This window comes from Nilaparvata lugens, chromosome X, assembly GCF_014356525.2.
Source record: "Nilaparvata lugens isolate BPH chromosome X, ASM1435652v1, whole genome shotgun sequence".
Lineage (NCBI taxonomy): Eukaryota > Metazoa > Arthropoda > Insecta > Hemiptera > Delphacidae > Nilaparvata > Nilaparvata lugens.
The window spans coordinates 18,858,249-18,874,256 of record NC_052518.1 but is presented as its reverse complement, the minus strand read 5'-3'; the positions used below and the strand labels follow the sequence as shown (position 1 = coordinate 18,874,256).

Sequence of the window (16,008 nt, the reverse complement as noted above, 5' to 3'; positions counted from 1 at the left end):
TATTGTTACAGCTATTAGGCGGTAGGCTTCATGTGTACTTTGGACACATGAAATTTCTGTTTTTCATCAACACAAAACATGTTAATTGTAGTGATGTGAAACGTAAATAATTGATAAAAAATACAATGCCAACAATGGACCATATTAAACAGTTTATACAGCAAATACTGTCACAAGAATAGAATTAACTTGCCAGTTCTTTCATTAAGAAAATGAATGAAGTTTTTCGTTATCAAGTACTGTTATCATCAAACAGTTCACATGTCACAGTAATTTGATTGAAATCACTTTGCGCTATTTTGGATTGCGTTTTAGCAGCGATTTTCAACAAGTTACGGTGAAAAATGGATGTTTTTGATAAAAGTTATTGAAGTAAAGAGTGTTTGATTGAAGTGTTGCATATTAGAATTCATGAAACCAAGGAATCGTAAATTAAATATGTTTGAAGCAAATAAAACTCGTAAAATAAGAAATACTCATCAAATTTATTAGCAATCTTATGCTGCAACATAACTTCAATTACTCAACCTCTCCATATCACAATCATATTACATCCACTCAAATATCACAATCTCTGAATAAAAACTAAGAATACAAGTGATGAGTTTGTGGAATTTAATTAACTTCAAATATTTAAAGAAATTAAAATTACTTTGAAATGAAAATGAATCTACTTCAAACATTTAAACTAGCCTAAAAGAATTGAATTAACTTTAACAGTAAATGAAAAAATATACTTTTAGAAAAACCCTTAGAAAACTATTTCAAATCATTTAGAGAAAGAAAACAAAACGAAAAGTAGTCGGAAAAGAAAATAGTGAACTTCAATAAAGGAACTTGAGACTTAGGAGCTCTGGAAGTACTCCTTAGCTCCCTTGGGATCCGGCTTCATGGTCTTCTTACCAGGCTTCCAGTTAGCAGGGCACACTGAAAACACCAAAACATATTAATCACCAATGCATGTTTGTGTCTAAGTTAAAAAAATATTGACATGAACGGAACACACAAGGACATAAGCCATTTCAAATGTGAATGTAATTAACATCTAGTGCCAAATCATGGTCCACTAACACCGGATACGTTCAACCATTTTTTGGGAATTCAAATGGGCAACCTAACTATTTGAACGGAGTCAAGACTGTACGATAGTTCAATTCCTTGCTTGTTTGTTATGATTTAGTGTATCACCGATAAAGCTTGCACCAAAAATATAGTCAATTATTCGATTAAAAAGTAAATTGGCATATATTTGAGTAATACATTCAGACATTAACTATTATTTTATTTCTTGGAAATTCATCAGGCTAGTCTTGCTATTATTTTAAAGTTTAATCCAGCTTTCTATTTATCAATTGATTAAATCTATCCTGCTATAAATTCAACAGCTACTTTCTTCCAAGTCGATTATGGTCAGGAATAATGTTATCAAACTTCAGAATAGTACTGATTTGAAAAATGGTCATGTTCATATTTGACCGATCGATTTTTTATAGTTACCGATGTTGTTGGAACGGTTATACTATACATTTGAAAGAAATATTGTAGTATTGAAGTACATACTGTATTGACCATGACTAGAAAATATTTGACCAAACTTCGTGAGACCGGGCATAAAAATTCAATAGCTATAGTGAGGTCCACGTTATAATGGCAGTGCTTGTTTAGCAATGGTATTGCTATCCTTGTCTATCATTCAACAAAGCTGATAACGCTATCTCTTTCTCACTTTGCTCTGTTGCCAGATCGTCTTTTAACAATGTAGAATTAATAATTAATTAACAAAATATTCAATCTTAATTATGAAAATTCATTAAAAAATTATTGAAAAATATAATTTCTTGCTTAATAGAATATAATTGATTATTTTAAACGAGAATGAACAGTTGATATTACATCAATAAACTTGTATTAGCTACCGTCTATAGAAGGCATTGACAAGGCAGAGGATCGGTAACGTTTTTCTCGTATATTTCTTCACTGCCATTATAACGTGGACCTCACTATAGTGCAGAGAATGTAGCAAAAGTGTTCAGTTTGATTTGAGCAAACTTTGTTTTGGCTTCACCATTTTCGCTATTCGTCGTTGTGAAGGTTAATACCGTACACCTACTATTTTCTAAATGGAATGTTTAGAATCCATTTGATAGAATATCTGTATTTCCACTGTAAATAGAAAGAAATATACAGGACTGGAAATATAAAGTTTCAAGGTTTGGAATGCATTCCTGAATACTTAGTCACGGAAAGTGATTGAATAATTAAGGCTGAATCAATAACGTATGAATTATTTTGTCAGTACTATTTCATTCACATAGTGAAGTATATTTCCTTGTATTATTTTTATTATTCCATGCAATAAAACAATTTGAATTTGATTGTTGTGTATTTAAAGCTTGATTCACACTTATCAGTAACAGAGTACGTGATTCTTCCATGATTCCCATGCGTTCAAATGGGACTATTGAAGTATGAATAGTCCTTATTAGAACGCATGGCGAGAATATTTACATCAAATTTGCAAAAATGTTGTAGGAATAAATATAAAAAACAAATAAAATTACAATCAAATATGGGAAATCGTGGGAAGAATATTAACATCAAATTTGCGAAAACTGTTGTAGAAATGAGCAAAAAAAAAAAATAAAATAAATAAAATACTTCCAAATATACAGCAAATAAAGATAAAATCTATGTTATTGCTACCTTCGCCGTGCTCATCTGTGAACTGGAATGCTTGGACGACTCGCAGGGCCTCATCGACAGAGCGACCGACGGGCAGATCGTTGACGGTGATGTGACGGATCTTCTGTTTTCCATCGATGATGAAGAGACCCCTGAAGGGGACTCCGGTCTTCTCGTCGTAGATGCCGTAGGCCCTGGCAATGGCTCCGCTCTTGTCGGCCAACAGAGGAATGTTCATTTCGCCGAGTCCACCGTTCTGGCGCGCCGTGTTGATCCAGGCCAGATGAGTGAAGTGGCTGTCGCAAGAGGCAGCAATCACCTGACAATTAATCTTCTCGAACTCTTGAGCGCGGTCGGAGAAGGCGATGATCTCAGTTGGGCACACGAACGTGCTGCAATACAACAAACTCATTAATACACAACTCACAATACAAGTAACCTACAACACAATAATAGTGAATACAAGATGACCGTCAGCCACAAAATCTGTATAAACAAGATGACAATACAATAATACAGCATTGAACAGGATCATCAACTCTATAAAAATCATTAGATTATCGGCTGATAGTGATACTATTAGTCGATTATCAATTCAGTCGATCAAAATCTATATTGATCGACTAGATTTCGCAAAATTTGTTGTAAAAAATTAAATCGGTTTTTGAAAACGGATTAGAATAAGAGCCAATAATCACGTTTTGTTAATGGCTTTTATGAAGTTGAAGGAATTTTATCTGAAGCTGAAGAGTCAACTGATATAAAAATTGGCTTATTACTATCAACTTGAAAATAAAAATACATTATTGAATAACTGTTTGATAAGAATTCAACCGATAAATGGAATAATAGGATTCTTTTGAGAAATTAATATGAAACGAGTTTATCGATTTCAAATCAAAGAGAATCAATAAAAATACTGTTGGAGAATCAATAAAAATACTTCCAAGAAGTTTTTTTTTCTGAGGTGCATTCAAACTTGATAATTACTGAATAATTTTATTTCAAGAATAAACCCTTTACTTCTTCCCAGTATATAACATCAATAAATAATCCCCAGAAGACATTAACATTCTTAATTACAATCGAAATACTATGGAAAAGATAATATTTTCTCAGAAACAATGGATCATTCTACGACTGAAAACCAAAGGTAAATGTTAATTGATGATAATTTCTCAAAGTATAGTGAAGTGGAAGTCAATAAATTAGCATATTTCAACTGATAATTGAGCTGTCAAGAAGCCAACCATCAATGTGGATAACTTTCATTGCGTACTGCATATCATATCATATCCAAAAGTTGACTTATTAATAGCTGTGACTACTAAATCTTAATTAAAAATAAGACTGACATTCGATAAAATAAATAGTTTAAAACCTAGAACGATGAGTTAATTGTCCAATTTAAAAATACTATAGATTCTTCAACAGACTGGGAACACAACAATAATTCTCATCAATAGGTTTATCATCCATGGATAATTATCTATCAGTTAGAAGCGAAATAAATCAAATTATAAAATCAAAAAGGGTAAACACTTTTCGAATTTATTGGAGTCATGTCTAAGTTCAAAGATTGAAGTCTAAAATTCAAAGTTTCAGTTACTGTACATATTGAAATATGACAGAATCATAATAAACTAAATCAACCTTCTCAAGAAAAATTCTATCATCAATAATACATTACTTGATGACAAAATTTAGCATAAAATTATGTGTAAATTATTCAATTCTGAAGTATTCTTGTGAGAAAAGAGATCAAATAACAGAATGAGGAAGTATGCGTATAGTAATATTCCATTATTTTGCATTTGAACAGTTAACTTGCACAATCAAGTATCAAGTAATAATGATGATGAACGGTGTGTTATGTAATAGACTAAATACTGAATAGAATATTGCATATAAAGGTGCGTACAGACTTTCGCTCTGCTCCGCAACCGAACGTCACTACAGCAGAGCGATTGATGATCGACCGGGGAGCAAGTGTGGAACGCGATAAGAGCTAACATCTCCCGTAACGTTCATGATCGGTTCGAATGCAGAGCGGGGGCGGAGCGATTGTGGTGCGATGGCGGAGCGTGCGCGGAACGGGTTGGAGGCGCGATATCTGTACGCAGCTTAACATAATGCTGAGTTAAGACATTCATCAATTACTAAAACTGTCGAATCAGTCTTCAGAAAAAAAGAACAAGAAATATTTGATAGGTGATACTCAATTACCTAAATCACGAAAATTATAAAATGTACTTACAAATCAAGCGGGTAGAAAAACAGTACAACGTATTTGCCCTTGTAGTCAGACATTTTGATTTCTTTAAATTCCTTGTCGATGACGGCAGTACCATCGAAAGCGGGAGCTGTTTCCTGTACTCTGGCCATTTCTAGACAGAAACAAAATTATGTCAAAACCATCAAAATAAAAATCGAATTACGTTAAAAGTTCAAGAACAATAGGCTAGCAAGAACTGTATCATTCTTGATCAATTTGGTAACTTCGATAAGCCACCAAACAGTTATCCGAGTTTAATTTTCATTAAATATGTTCTTCACTTACTCCAAGCTTCTAGGTTCACTAGAAATAGATAGATTTAAATGATTTCACTTCATTGATGTTTGGTTTTACTTAAAATTACAATACAATGAACGTTATGTAAGGAGTAGCAGCTCACGAGACTCTTATATAAGACTGCATTTCTTCCATCCGTCCAACAACTATGAACATAACTTTTACAGAAAATACTGCAACAGCAAACAGAAGAGTCGCCTATTACACTTGGTTTGAATTACCCACAGTTATTGTGTATGGATAGAAGCTTTACTGGCATGAGAAATGGACTTCTCAAACACCTATAATCTAGCGCATGTCATGATTTATGGATATCAATTCGCGTCAGTTTAGTTAAATAGATTTATCGAATAAAAAAAGATCTAACATAGTGATAATCTTCATCCGTAATATATGAAATAGACAAATTGCATGATCTTTTTCAAAGTGACAAGACTGTCTCATATATTTCAATACCCAGATATCCAATTATTCGGATACAGGACCGTTGAGGGGACCGAAATAATAAAAGTAAGGTTTCGCGAAATAATAAAAGTAAGGTTTGGATGAAATAAGTCATCTTTCACTTGATAGAAAGATGCAAATTTTAAATTTGATTCTACCATTAAGATACAGCATGCATGAAACTTTAAGCCTACATCATTTACCGGCTGAAAACAAACTAAATTAAATTAAGTGGGCAAAATGTGACAAAGCTGAAAGTTGCAAATGTTATAATAAATATCATCACAAAAAGTAATCCCAATTATTTGTTGACCTCGGGATTTCACAACATTCTCTGGAGAATGGCAATTGTTAATCGACCTTGAAATAAACCCAACCATCTTCTAGCCATTACTGGCTGGCTCTTACATTTTGAAAAATTTGTTCGGATAATACTCAGTGAGGATTAGCTCACTCTAAATGAATTAGGTAGTGAAAAAACTAAGTGGTTGTTACAAAAACTATTTACAATGCCAAAGAAATAAGTGATATATAATACAATGTGAAATCGCCATGAGGCTAACTTTCGGCTTCTATGAACAAAACTAGACATAAACTTGCAAGCTTTCGACAAATATTAATGATGAATGTTGTTTAAATTTGATTTTTTTGAGAAAATAAATTACCTTTCTAATCAAAAGATCAAGTTAAAGCAATGTGATTCAGCAGAAATAATGAGGTACCTAATAAAAAGAGTAGAATGCTTAACCTCACCTATTCAGAGCGCTGACTATTGGCAATTGAAGAGAATTAGAGAACAGAAGCAATTTAAAGCTGAGAATGTAACAATAACTATTATAATGCAGCTATAGCCTTGAAAGCACCCTAGCAACAAGTTCTCAAAGGTAGATTGTGATAATTGTGTTTTTTTTACAAAAGCAATAGGAATGTGAACGGCTGAATGCTACAATACCGGAAACCGGATTGTCAGGCAAGCAAGAAAGCGAAAGCAATAAAGACGAGTGATGATGAGGACAGTTCCACAGTTGGGATGGAAGGCCGAAAAAATCCTCCTTGAAGAATGCTGTTACAATGTTACCACTTCTTTTCCAAATAATCTTAACAAACAAAAGAAATTAAAGTGATGGCAATTATAATCATTAATATATTTAGGTAATTATTCATTCACTTATTATCAGGGGACTTCATTTAGATAGAGCTGACTGGAAATTATAGAAACCATTTCTCAAAGCATTGCGCCTTGACACAACACACATAAACATTTAAATTGCTCGAAATGAGAGCAGACAAAATGTTAGCTACTTGAGAAGAATACCACAAAAGTTTGAATATTCTTATCATATCAAAGTATCAATATATTATTCAATATATATGTATATATATATATAACAGAAGACACTTTAAAGTTTGTAATATGAATTAAAACAGGAGACACAAGACATAAATAGATTGGAAACACTTGGAAACTTACATTAGAAACGGAAATTTTCGGAAACTGAGTTTCCTTCCTCAACCGAGCACTGAGTGGGTAGCCTACAGTTTGAAATCAAACGGTCGTGACCACAGAGTACTGGTACATCCAGGCACATCGCAGGAATCATTCGTACTAAAAGCACTCATTCAGTGATTCATGCTACCAGGCTAACAGAGTTCAAAAGGTACATTTTTTTTTTTTTTTAAGATTACGTCCTAAAGACTCCAGTCATGGAGTATAAGACAAGTCATGTTATTACATAATAATTCTAACACTAAGTAGTTCAACCTAGTTTAGGTTTGAAAGGAATTCTTGTACACTATAAAAAGCTCTATCAACTAAATATTTTTTAATTTGTTTTTTGAAAATCTTCAAATCATCATTACTTTTCAAGATTTGAGGTAGCTTGTTATAAAATTTCCTACCAATATAATCTGGTTTTTGTTCAAATAACCTACTATTGTGACCCATTATATGATAATCTGCTCTGTTTCGCGTATTATACTCATGAACATCTGAATTCTGGATCACACCACTCGTTTTCACATGCATTACAACTTCATATACATACAAAGATGGCACAGTTAATAGACCAAGCTTTTTAAATAAAGGCCTACAAGAGTCTAACCTATTCACTTTCTCTATACATCTGAGTGCCTTCTTTTGAATCTTAAACACCCTGTCCATATTTTGTTGAGATGAATTACCCCATACTAAAATAGCATACCTAATATGAGATAGTATAAGTCCATGGTAAGCAGTTAACAGTAGTTTTTTATCATTCAGCCTAGCAAGCTGCCGCAGGACAAATACCCCAGATGATATCTTATTACATATCCTCTCAATGTAAGGATGCCATGTTAATTTCCTGTCCAATAAAATTCCCAAGAATGCTACTTTCTCTTCTTGGTCTAATTCATTTTCCTCTACAAACACATTTATTTCTCTATCCTCTACTGAATTATATTTACTTTTGAATTGTAGGAATTGACATTTCTTACTATTTATTGTTAATTGCCTTTGCTTCAAGAATTGGACAATTGACTGTACTCCAGTAAAAGCATTTATTTCTAGACTATCTAATAAATAATTGTTAAAGATAAGCGATGTGTCATCAGCAAACAACAGAGCTCTGTGATCTTTTAACTCTTTTGGTAATTGGTTCACATACAACAGAAACAGTAAGGGACCCAGAATTGAGCCTTGAGGTACTCCAGCCTGGACCTCCAGTTTTTGAGATTTAATTTTTACTATTTCATTCCCATCCACCTTGGTAAGCTCAACACACTGGTTTCTACCTATGAGATATGATTCAAACCATTTTAATTCTATACCATTCACACCTACAGTTTTTAGTATTTCCAATAATATTCTATGGTTCACACAATCAAAAGCTTTGGATAAATCAAGAAATATTGCGGCTGCCTTCTCACCTGAATCTATTATATCTATTAGTCTTTCAACAAGGGATACTATTGCAGTCTTAGTAGATTTCCCTTTCTGGAACCCATGCTGTTCATCACATATGAAATTAATTTCTTCCAGGTGCATCAATAGCCTATTTAAAACTACTCTTTCAAAAATTTTACTTATTACATTTAGAATACTAATGGGTCTATAATTTTCAACTCTTTCAGAATCACCGCTCTTGAAAATTGGCAAAATTTTCATTGTTTCAGATCATCAGGGAAAATACCCTGCTCTAGTGAAGTATTAAGGAGATGCAATAAAGGGTCCAGTAATTCATTTTCACATTCTTTTAAAATTTTGCTTGAGACCCCATCCAATCCTACTGTTTTTTTGTTATTCAAATTTTTTATTATTCTTGACAACTCATCTCTTGATAATGGATGAAATTTAAATACCTTTTCAATTGGCTCAGCATTTAATGTAGTTGTATTATAAGTATTAGTGTTCAGTGACTTTTGGAGATTATATGCAACCTGTTGATAATACTTATTGAAAAAGTTACAAATGTCTATACATCATCCATATAATTTCCATGTTCATCGATTATCCTAGGGACATTAGTAACTGTATCTTTTTGAGCTGCTCTACTATTTCTATTAATTACCTCCCAAACAGCAGAGTTAAAATTGGTACTAGTTGTTAATATTTCAGCTGTTTTCTTACACTTAGCTTTCCTCACTTCTTTTGCATAGTTTTTCTTTAGACATTTGTATTTGACTTCACTCGGAACATCCCTCACTAATTCAAATTCCTCATAAGCTTCCCTAACAATATTTCTTTGAGTAAGAATATCTTCAGTTATCCATTCATCTACTTTGTTTAATTTACTTTTTACTTTGACTTTTTTTATTGGACAGCATACACTAATGTGAAATCTTAGAGTATCAATGAATTGCTTATATTTGTAATTTAGGTTACAACTGTTATAAACACTACTCCAATTTTCTTGAAGCAGTTCCTGCTTCAAACAATTTATATTTCCTAGCTCATATTGCTGAATTTCTTTCACAAAAGTTTTTTTTCTGCTTGGATTCTGGCCCTGCAACTTAACATCTAAAATTTGATAGTTATGATCTGATAGATCTGAGCTACCTAACCTAACATTACAACCTTCTATATTTGTGAGGATATTATCAATAATTGTCTGTGAAGTTCGAGTTACTCTTGTATATTCGTGGACCTTAATTTCTAAATTATTCATATTAATAATATCTCTAACTAAATCCAGGCACTTCACAGGAATCATTTGTACTAAAAGCACTCATTCAGTGATTCATGCTACCAGGCTAACAGAGTTCAAAAGGGCGTCACGTCAGAAGAAGGCAAGTATCTCACACTACACGGGAATATTATCTCCAGAACCATTAATGGTCTATGAACATCCTTATCAGGTGAGCTACATCGAAGGTTGTTTCTGATGGATGCGCAGCCCACTATTGTTGACCAGATTTTTTGTTGCCAATCTACTGCCCAATCTGAATGCAATTTTTTCAGCATTCATGAGGCCAAGTGCTCTCAAAGCTAGGCTATACATATAGTTTTAACAAATTCACTATTTTTTCTCTTATCTCGGATTTCAGTTAGTCTCGAAATATATTCAGTTGATCACGAATGATAATTATAATATAATTACGAATAATGCCAGAATATTGTAATTTGAAACATGTATGAACAACTTAATGTCATTGTGTTATTTGACTACCTACATCTTTGTGTTTTCAATCTGAGATTTCTTTTGTAGTTACATTCTTATCTAAAAACCTTTAAAGATTAGAAAATATAATGGCCAGTTTCATTACGTTGCAGCTTTGTGCCACTTTGGGAACCACTGGGGCTTGTGCTTTTGACAATCTGCAAGAATTGGGACCCATTTGTGAGTGGAACAACTCCGAATATTGAAAAATTGTGATAGTTTATAATTCGTACTTATTGAATTAGGGAGTGAATTCAATGTGATTTTTATGAAAGGCTAACAGAAACATAAATGATTAAAACTTGTTACATTTTATCCCATGGAAAAAATAAAAATATTATGTACTTTGTTTTTTATGAAGAGATTTTTAAATATTTCAAATGTTATTCTGTTACCAAGCAAATAATATTCAAATTAACGAAAATGACCATTCAAAAAAATAATAACGCGAATAGAATATATTAATGCAATAATTCATTCATTGTATTATGAATATACAAATACATATGTAAACTTTTGTGAAAGCATAATAATTATTTTCAATTTTCAATTTTCAATTTCTTCTTTATTTGATATTTCTAATCAACTCCCCCAGACCGCACTATGCCATGGGATGAAAACGCCTTCAATGATTTGCTTTGTGTACTGATTTTTTTGTGGAATATTTGAATAAAGGCCATTTATTATTATTATTATTATTATTATTATTATCATTATTATTACAAATAGATAATTCAAATAATACTAAATATAATATAATGATAATAATATAAGAATCTTGTGTTTTATAACTGATGCCCTTCAAAAAATCTCATTTTCATTTTTGTATTATTGTATAGAAGCTTTCAATATGAAAATGTCTTTCTTGATAGTACTTTATTGTTATAATATATTTTTCATCTTCTCTAGTACCTATGTAAGAATTCACCACAATTCTAGGAGTGCATCATATTTCGAGAAATAGTGCGAATGAAACTGGAACACATGAAATAAACGAGAAAATAGACATTTATAGCTTGAAGAATGAACTACTGAATGAGGAGTGGATTCATGTTTTAGAAGATAATAATCCAGATACATCTTATGACACCTTCTTATCAACTCTAAGACAACATATACAAAATAATATCAAGCAGCATCGGCGGCAGAAGAAGTACAAACCCATCAAACCATGGATCACCAGAGGTATAGTAGCAGCAATAAGAACCAGAAATCTTCTCAACAAAAGAAGAAAGGAAGACCCAAACAACATTAACTTAACCAACTTCTATCGTCGGTATAGGAATACACTCACAGCTTTAATTCATGAAACAAAGGACCAATACTATAGAGAGAAATTGTATGAAGCTGGAAAGGATAATAAAAAAATGTGGAAAGTAATCAAAGATGCTACTGACTCTAAATCAAAAACAAAAATGAAATTGAATGCTATTAAAATAGATGATAGGATTTTCAATCTAAAGGAAAATCCAGAAACTGTGCTCAACCACATGAATAACTTTTTCACAAATGTAGGTGAAGAAATGGCGGAGACAATAATACATTCCTTGAGAAAACCACTAGACCAAATCATATCCCAATATAAACCTGTTACAAGAACTCTACACTCCATCTACTTTCACCCAGTAACTGAAGATGAGCTTCTTGAAGCTATTAGTAGTTTGCGAAATGACAGTGCTCCAGGACTTGATGGAATCAATAATAGAACATTGAAGTCGATAAAAAATGTAATTGTACCATTAATTCACATATTCAATTTAAGTCTGTCAAAAGGAATTTTTCCAAAAGCTATGAAAGAGACATGTGTTAGACCATTACATAAAGGAGGCGACAAAACAAATGCCACCAATTACAGGCCTATTTCACTTATAAGAAATATTTCTAAGATTTTGGAAAAACTGGTAAAGAAACGTCTTGTGAATTACATTGAAAAAAACAACTTACTATCTAGGAATCAATTTGGCTTTCGTGAGGGGAGGAGTACAGAAGATGCGGTATTAGAATTAACAAATTTTGTCACAGATAAGCTAGAAAATAACAAAAAATGTGCAGCAGTGTTCCTGGACCTAGCAAAAGCTTTTGACACTGTTAATCACAGTTTGCTGCTGAAGAAATTAGAAGCCATGGGAATTAGAGGAGTTCCTCTAGCATGGTTTAGATCATTCCTCTGTGACCGGCGTCAAAGAGTCAAAGTTGAAGAACATCTTAGTTCAGAGGAAACGATGAGGTTTGGGATTCCCCAAGGAATAGTTCTTGGGCCAATTCTGTATTTGGCATATGCGAATGAGCTATGTTCAATTAAGATAAGAGGAAGAGTAGTAGCTTTTGCTGATGATACGTGTATACTATTTGAAGGAAACACCTGGGAGGAAGTTTTTAATCTGGCACAGGAAGAATTGATGAAAGTCGATAAATGGTTAAGAGAAAATTTGCTTACAGTAAATGCAACAAAAACGAAATTTTTAGCCTTTTCTCTGACAGAACGGACGAGACCACCGGATTCTTCAATAATCCTGCATCACTGTGGAAGCACCAACAACCCGTGTAATTGCCCTTCAATTCAACAAGTCAATGAAATGAAATATTTAGGAACAATAGTGGACAACAAATTCAAATGGGACAAGCACATTAATCTATCAATTACCCGGATCAGGAAGCTTCTCTACAAATTCTATCAACTCCGTAAAATCCTCAACTATGAGACATTAAAAACGGTTTATTTTTCTTCAGTGCAATCAATTTTAAGATACGTCATAATTATCTGGGGAGCCACGAATTTTATACATGTTGAACCTCTCTATAAACTTCAAAAACGAATACTAAAATTAATAGGCCTCAAGGAGAATCAATTCCCCACGAACATTCTTTTCAAGGACAGTAAAGTACTGAGTGTAAGACAACTCTACATCCAGGCTATCATCACGCGAATGAGGAGAAACAACGAACACATAAGACTGGCAGATCATAACCATCAAACAAGGCAGAGAAACACGCATTCAATAGTACCAAGGATGAACACTACATTTGGGCAAAGAAACTACATATATTTGGGACCAAAAATTTACAATTCAATACCAAGTTACATGAAGGCAGAATTCAATAGACACAGGTTCAAGAAAAGTTTATTTTCCTGGTTGGTTGATATTGGGGTGGAAAATTGTGAAAATTTAGTTAGACTGTAAATATTGAAACTATTTATTCTTCATTCTTCTCTTTACTGTTTTTCATTTTTCTAAAATAACCTTTCTTATTATTATCCTTAGTAGAATATTAATATTCATCTACTAATTTCATAATTTTGTTTGTATTATAAATTTTTACTAATTTTATTATAAAAAACTTTAATCCTATATCAGTGAATGAAGTTTGTAAATAGTAATTATAACACGCAATAAGCAACTAATTACTTATACCCCAACACATATAATTTATAGTGGGGTATATATTTATTCATTGAAGTTATCATTTATTCATTGTTGAAACACCGCTGATTTATGTAGTTTCATGACAATACTATATTATCAATATTCTAATGTTCCATTCAATCTTCATCGTAATTAATAAGTTTTCATAATATGTGAAATTTGTTGCATAATTAGCTGTTGTACTGTAATTTATTGTAGATTCGTGTATGGACCGGAATTTATTGTGACTTATTTGAATAAATTTGAATTTGAATTTGATTTTGAAAAAATATTTGAATACAAGAGGATGCATTAAGCTATTATAATAGCAGTAAACTAAAAAAAGCTATCGGCCAAATAGATTCAATATCGATAATGGCTTTTTCATTCTATATCTTTATGATTATATAAAGTTATCTACCGTACCGGTACTTATGAGAGCCTATAATAATAATAATTATTATTATTATAGAGCATATAAAAATTCTAGATTTGAACTTGAGAGAAGAAATTTCTAGATATTATCCTTGGGCCAGAATCCTCAAACCAAATCAAATATTAAGAACCGTAGGCTCTCTGTCCAGTTAGGAGTATAGCACGGGCATGTAAAGCTGCTTTTAGTATTTTGCTTGAAATTGTACGCATGTAAAATCTTGTACTTGTTTGCTTGGTGCTGGAAAAATAAAATTTATTGAATGATAAAATCATTAAATGTTTTAATTACTATACCACATTGCTTGATCATGAGAATAAAAAGATCTGGTGTGGCACACTCACACCACTTTCCTTGTCATGATGGAATATTTCTCACTGGTATATGTAGGCATCAAATCCCTTTATTGTATTTGTAATTTCATCCAATAGAACTACTGTATTTACATTATACGGTACTTGTTACTATTACTACAATCTATTTAACTTTGTTATTACTAGTTGATGTACAGAAATATTTATTTTATTGATAGGGTTTGTGAATATTTACTGTTCAAAAACTTTTCCATTTTTTGTATCTCTTGTAATAAAATAATTAATATAAAAAACTTCTGAAATATAAGTTGATTGATATAAATAAAAGTTTTTGTGCAATAGCTTACAATAAATTTTATATTATAAGAACTTTTCAGAATAAGTGAATGTGATATAGGGGAAGGATAGAATTTTTCGAAATTGTTCATGGAATCTAGAAGATTGTTGGATAGTAACTTATTTATAATGTTGGATTAAAATTTTTCTGCTGCATAAAATTGATATATGTTTTCTGCCGGTAAGAGTCGATTAAAGAGAATAATCATTAATCATAATGTGAAAATATTAAAACTTAATATTTCAGTAAGCATAATTTTAGCTTATTAAAAAAAATAATAATTATTTCAGGTGAAAAAGAAAGATTATGGCTTCATGTGGATGCAGCTTATGCTGGCACTGCCTTTATTTGTCCAGAATTTAGAAAATGGTTGAATGGTGTACATTATGCTGATTCAATTGCATTTAATCCTAGCAAATGGATGATGGTTCATTTCGATTGTACGGCTATGTGGTGAGAATCTTATTCTTGTTAATCTTTGTTTTTAAAATGATGATACTTTTTTGACATGATTTTGTTCTCAATAATGAGACATTACAAAATTGAGCTGCAGTTCCAGTAAAAACTAAACTCTAATGTCTATCTTAGATTCTCTATAATAATTAAACTCCCAATGTCTAACTTAGTTGATTGTCTTTTACAATCACACTCAATTCCTCAATATGACTTGGAAGTGAAAATTTTGTCAACTCATAGTATGTTTATGTGTGACTCACAACTCACAACGTCCAAGCTTAATTAATATTTAATTTATAAATATACTAAATATGGACTTCTAATCGTTTTTGATTTGATATTACAGGGTGAAAAACAGTGGATCGTTGCTTCGTACATCTAATGTGGGGCCTCTTTATTTACAACACGAGAACTCAGGTACATAACATTATTTATCAAATTCCAATCTACTTGATGATCATATTTATTCAAAGACTAGCAGGTAACACGTGCTCCGCAAGAGTCTAATTTAAAACTTGACAAACTGGAAACTTGACGATACCGAAATCTTGAAGAACTGAAAATAGTTCTATAACCATCCTCGGTAAATTAAGAATGTATATGCAAAATTTCAAGTTAATCAGTCCAGTAGTTCAGACATGGTGATGCGTTATTCATGAATTTCCTATCCCGTACATGTATAAACCAATTCTTTTTTTCTCTATTATATTAGACTATAGATAGATAATA

The 16,008-nt window shown here is 32.0% G+C and overlaps 2 protein-coding genes across 4 annotated transcripts; one reads left to right on the top strand and one right to left on the bottom strand.

Annotated features, from left to right (window-relative positions):
* Window positions 1–465: 465 nt before the first annotated feature.
* On the bottom strand, window positions 466–6,920 carry LOC111050343 (peroxiredoxin 1). 3 transcript variants are annotated; one of them, XM_022336649.2, is made up of 4 exons: window positions 6,364–6,920; window positions 4,940–5,069; window positions 2,704–3,074; window positions 466–927 (listed from the first exon to the last, which is right to left on the bottom strand). In XM_022336649.2, the coding sequence occupies exons 2-4, from the start codon at window positions 5,065–5,067 to the stop codon at window positions 845–847; spliced, it is 582 nt and encodes a 193-aa protein (XP_022192341.1). In that variant the 5' UTR covers window positions 5,068–5,069; window positions 6,364–6,920; the 3' UTR covers window positions 466–844. The 3 variants fall into 3 exon arrangements, with proteins under 3 accessions (XP_022192341.1, XP_022192340.1, XP_039298515.1); XM_022336648.2 differs by having other exon boundaries at window positions 6,452–6,877; XM_039442581.1 differs by having other exon boundaries at window positions 6,421–6,783.
* Window positions 6,921–10,424: 3,504 nt separating this feature from the next.
* Window positions 10,425–15,704, top strand: LOC120354521 (histidine decarboxylase-like). The gene is made up of 3 exons (XM_039441845.1): window positions 10,425–10,515; window positions 15,114–15,276; window positions 15,626–15,704. The coding sequence occupies exons 1-3, from the start codon at window positions 10,425–10,427 to the stop codon at window positions 15,702–15,704; spliced, it is 333 nt and encodes a 110-aa protein (XP_039297779.1).
* The last annotated feature ends 304 nt before the right edge of the window (window positions 15,705–16,008 follow it).

Bases quoted from the DNA above. Each gene is read 5' to 3' on its own strand.
- LOC111050343 (XM_022336649.2), bottom strand. From the start codon at position 5,067: ATGGCCAGAGTACAGGAAACAGCTCCCGCTTTCGATGGTACTGCCGTC. The intron at 3,075-4,939 runs GTAAGTACATTT...GTTGTATTGCAG, and splicing joins TTTTTCTACCCGCTTGATTT to CACGTTCGTGTGCCCAACTG. The intron at 928-2,703 runs GTAGCAATAACA...TGGTGTTTTCAG, and splicing joins CACAGATGAGCACGGCGAAG to TGTGCCCTGCTAACTGGAAG.
- LOC120354521 (XM_039441845.1), top strand. From the start codon at position 10,425: ATGGCCAGTTTCATTACGTTGCAGCTTTGTGCCACTTTGGGAACCACT. The intron at 10,516-15,113 runs GTGAGTGGAACA...TAATTATTTCAG, and splicing joins GCAAGAATTGGGACCCATTT to GTGAAAAAGAAAGATTATGG. The intron at 15,277-15,625 runs GTGAGAATCTTA...TTGATATTACAG, and splicing joins TTCGATTGTACGGCTATGTG to GGTGAAAAACAGTGGATCGT.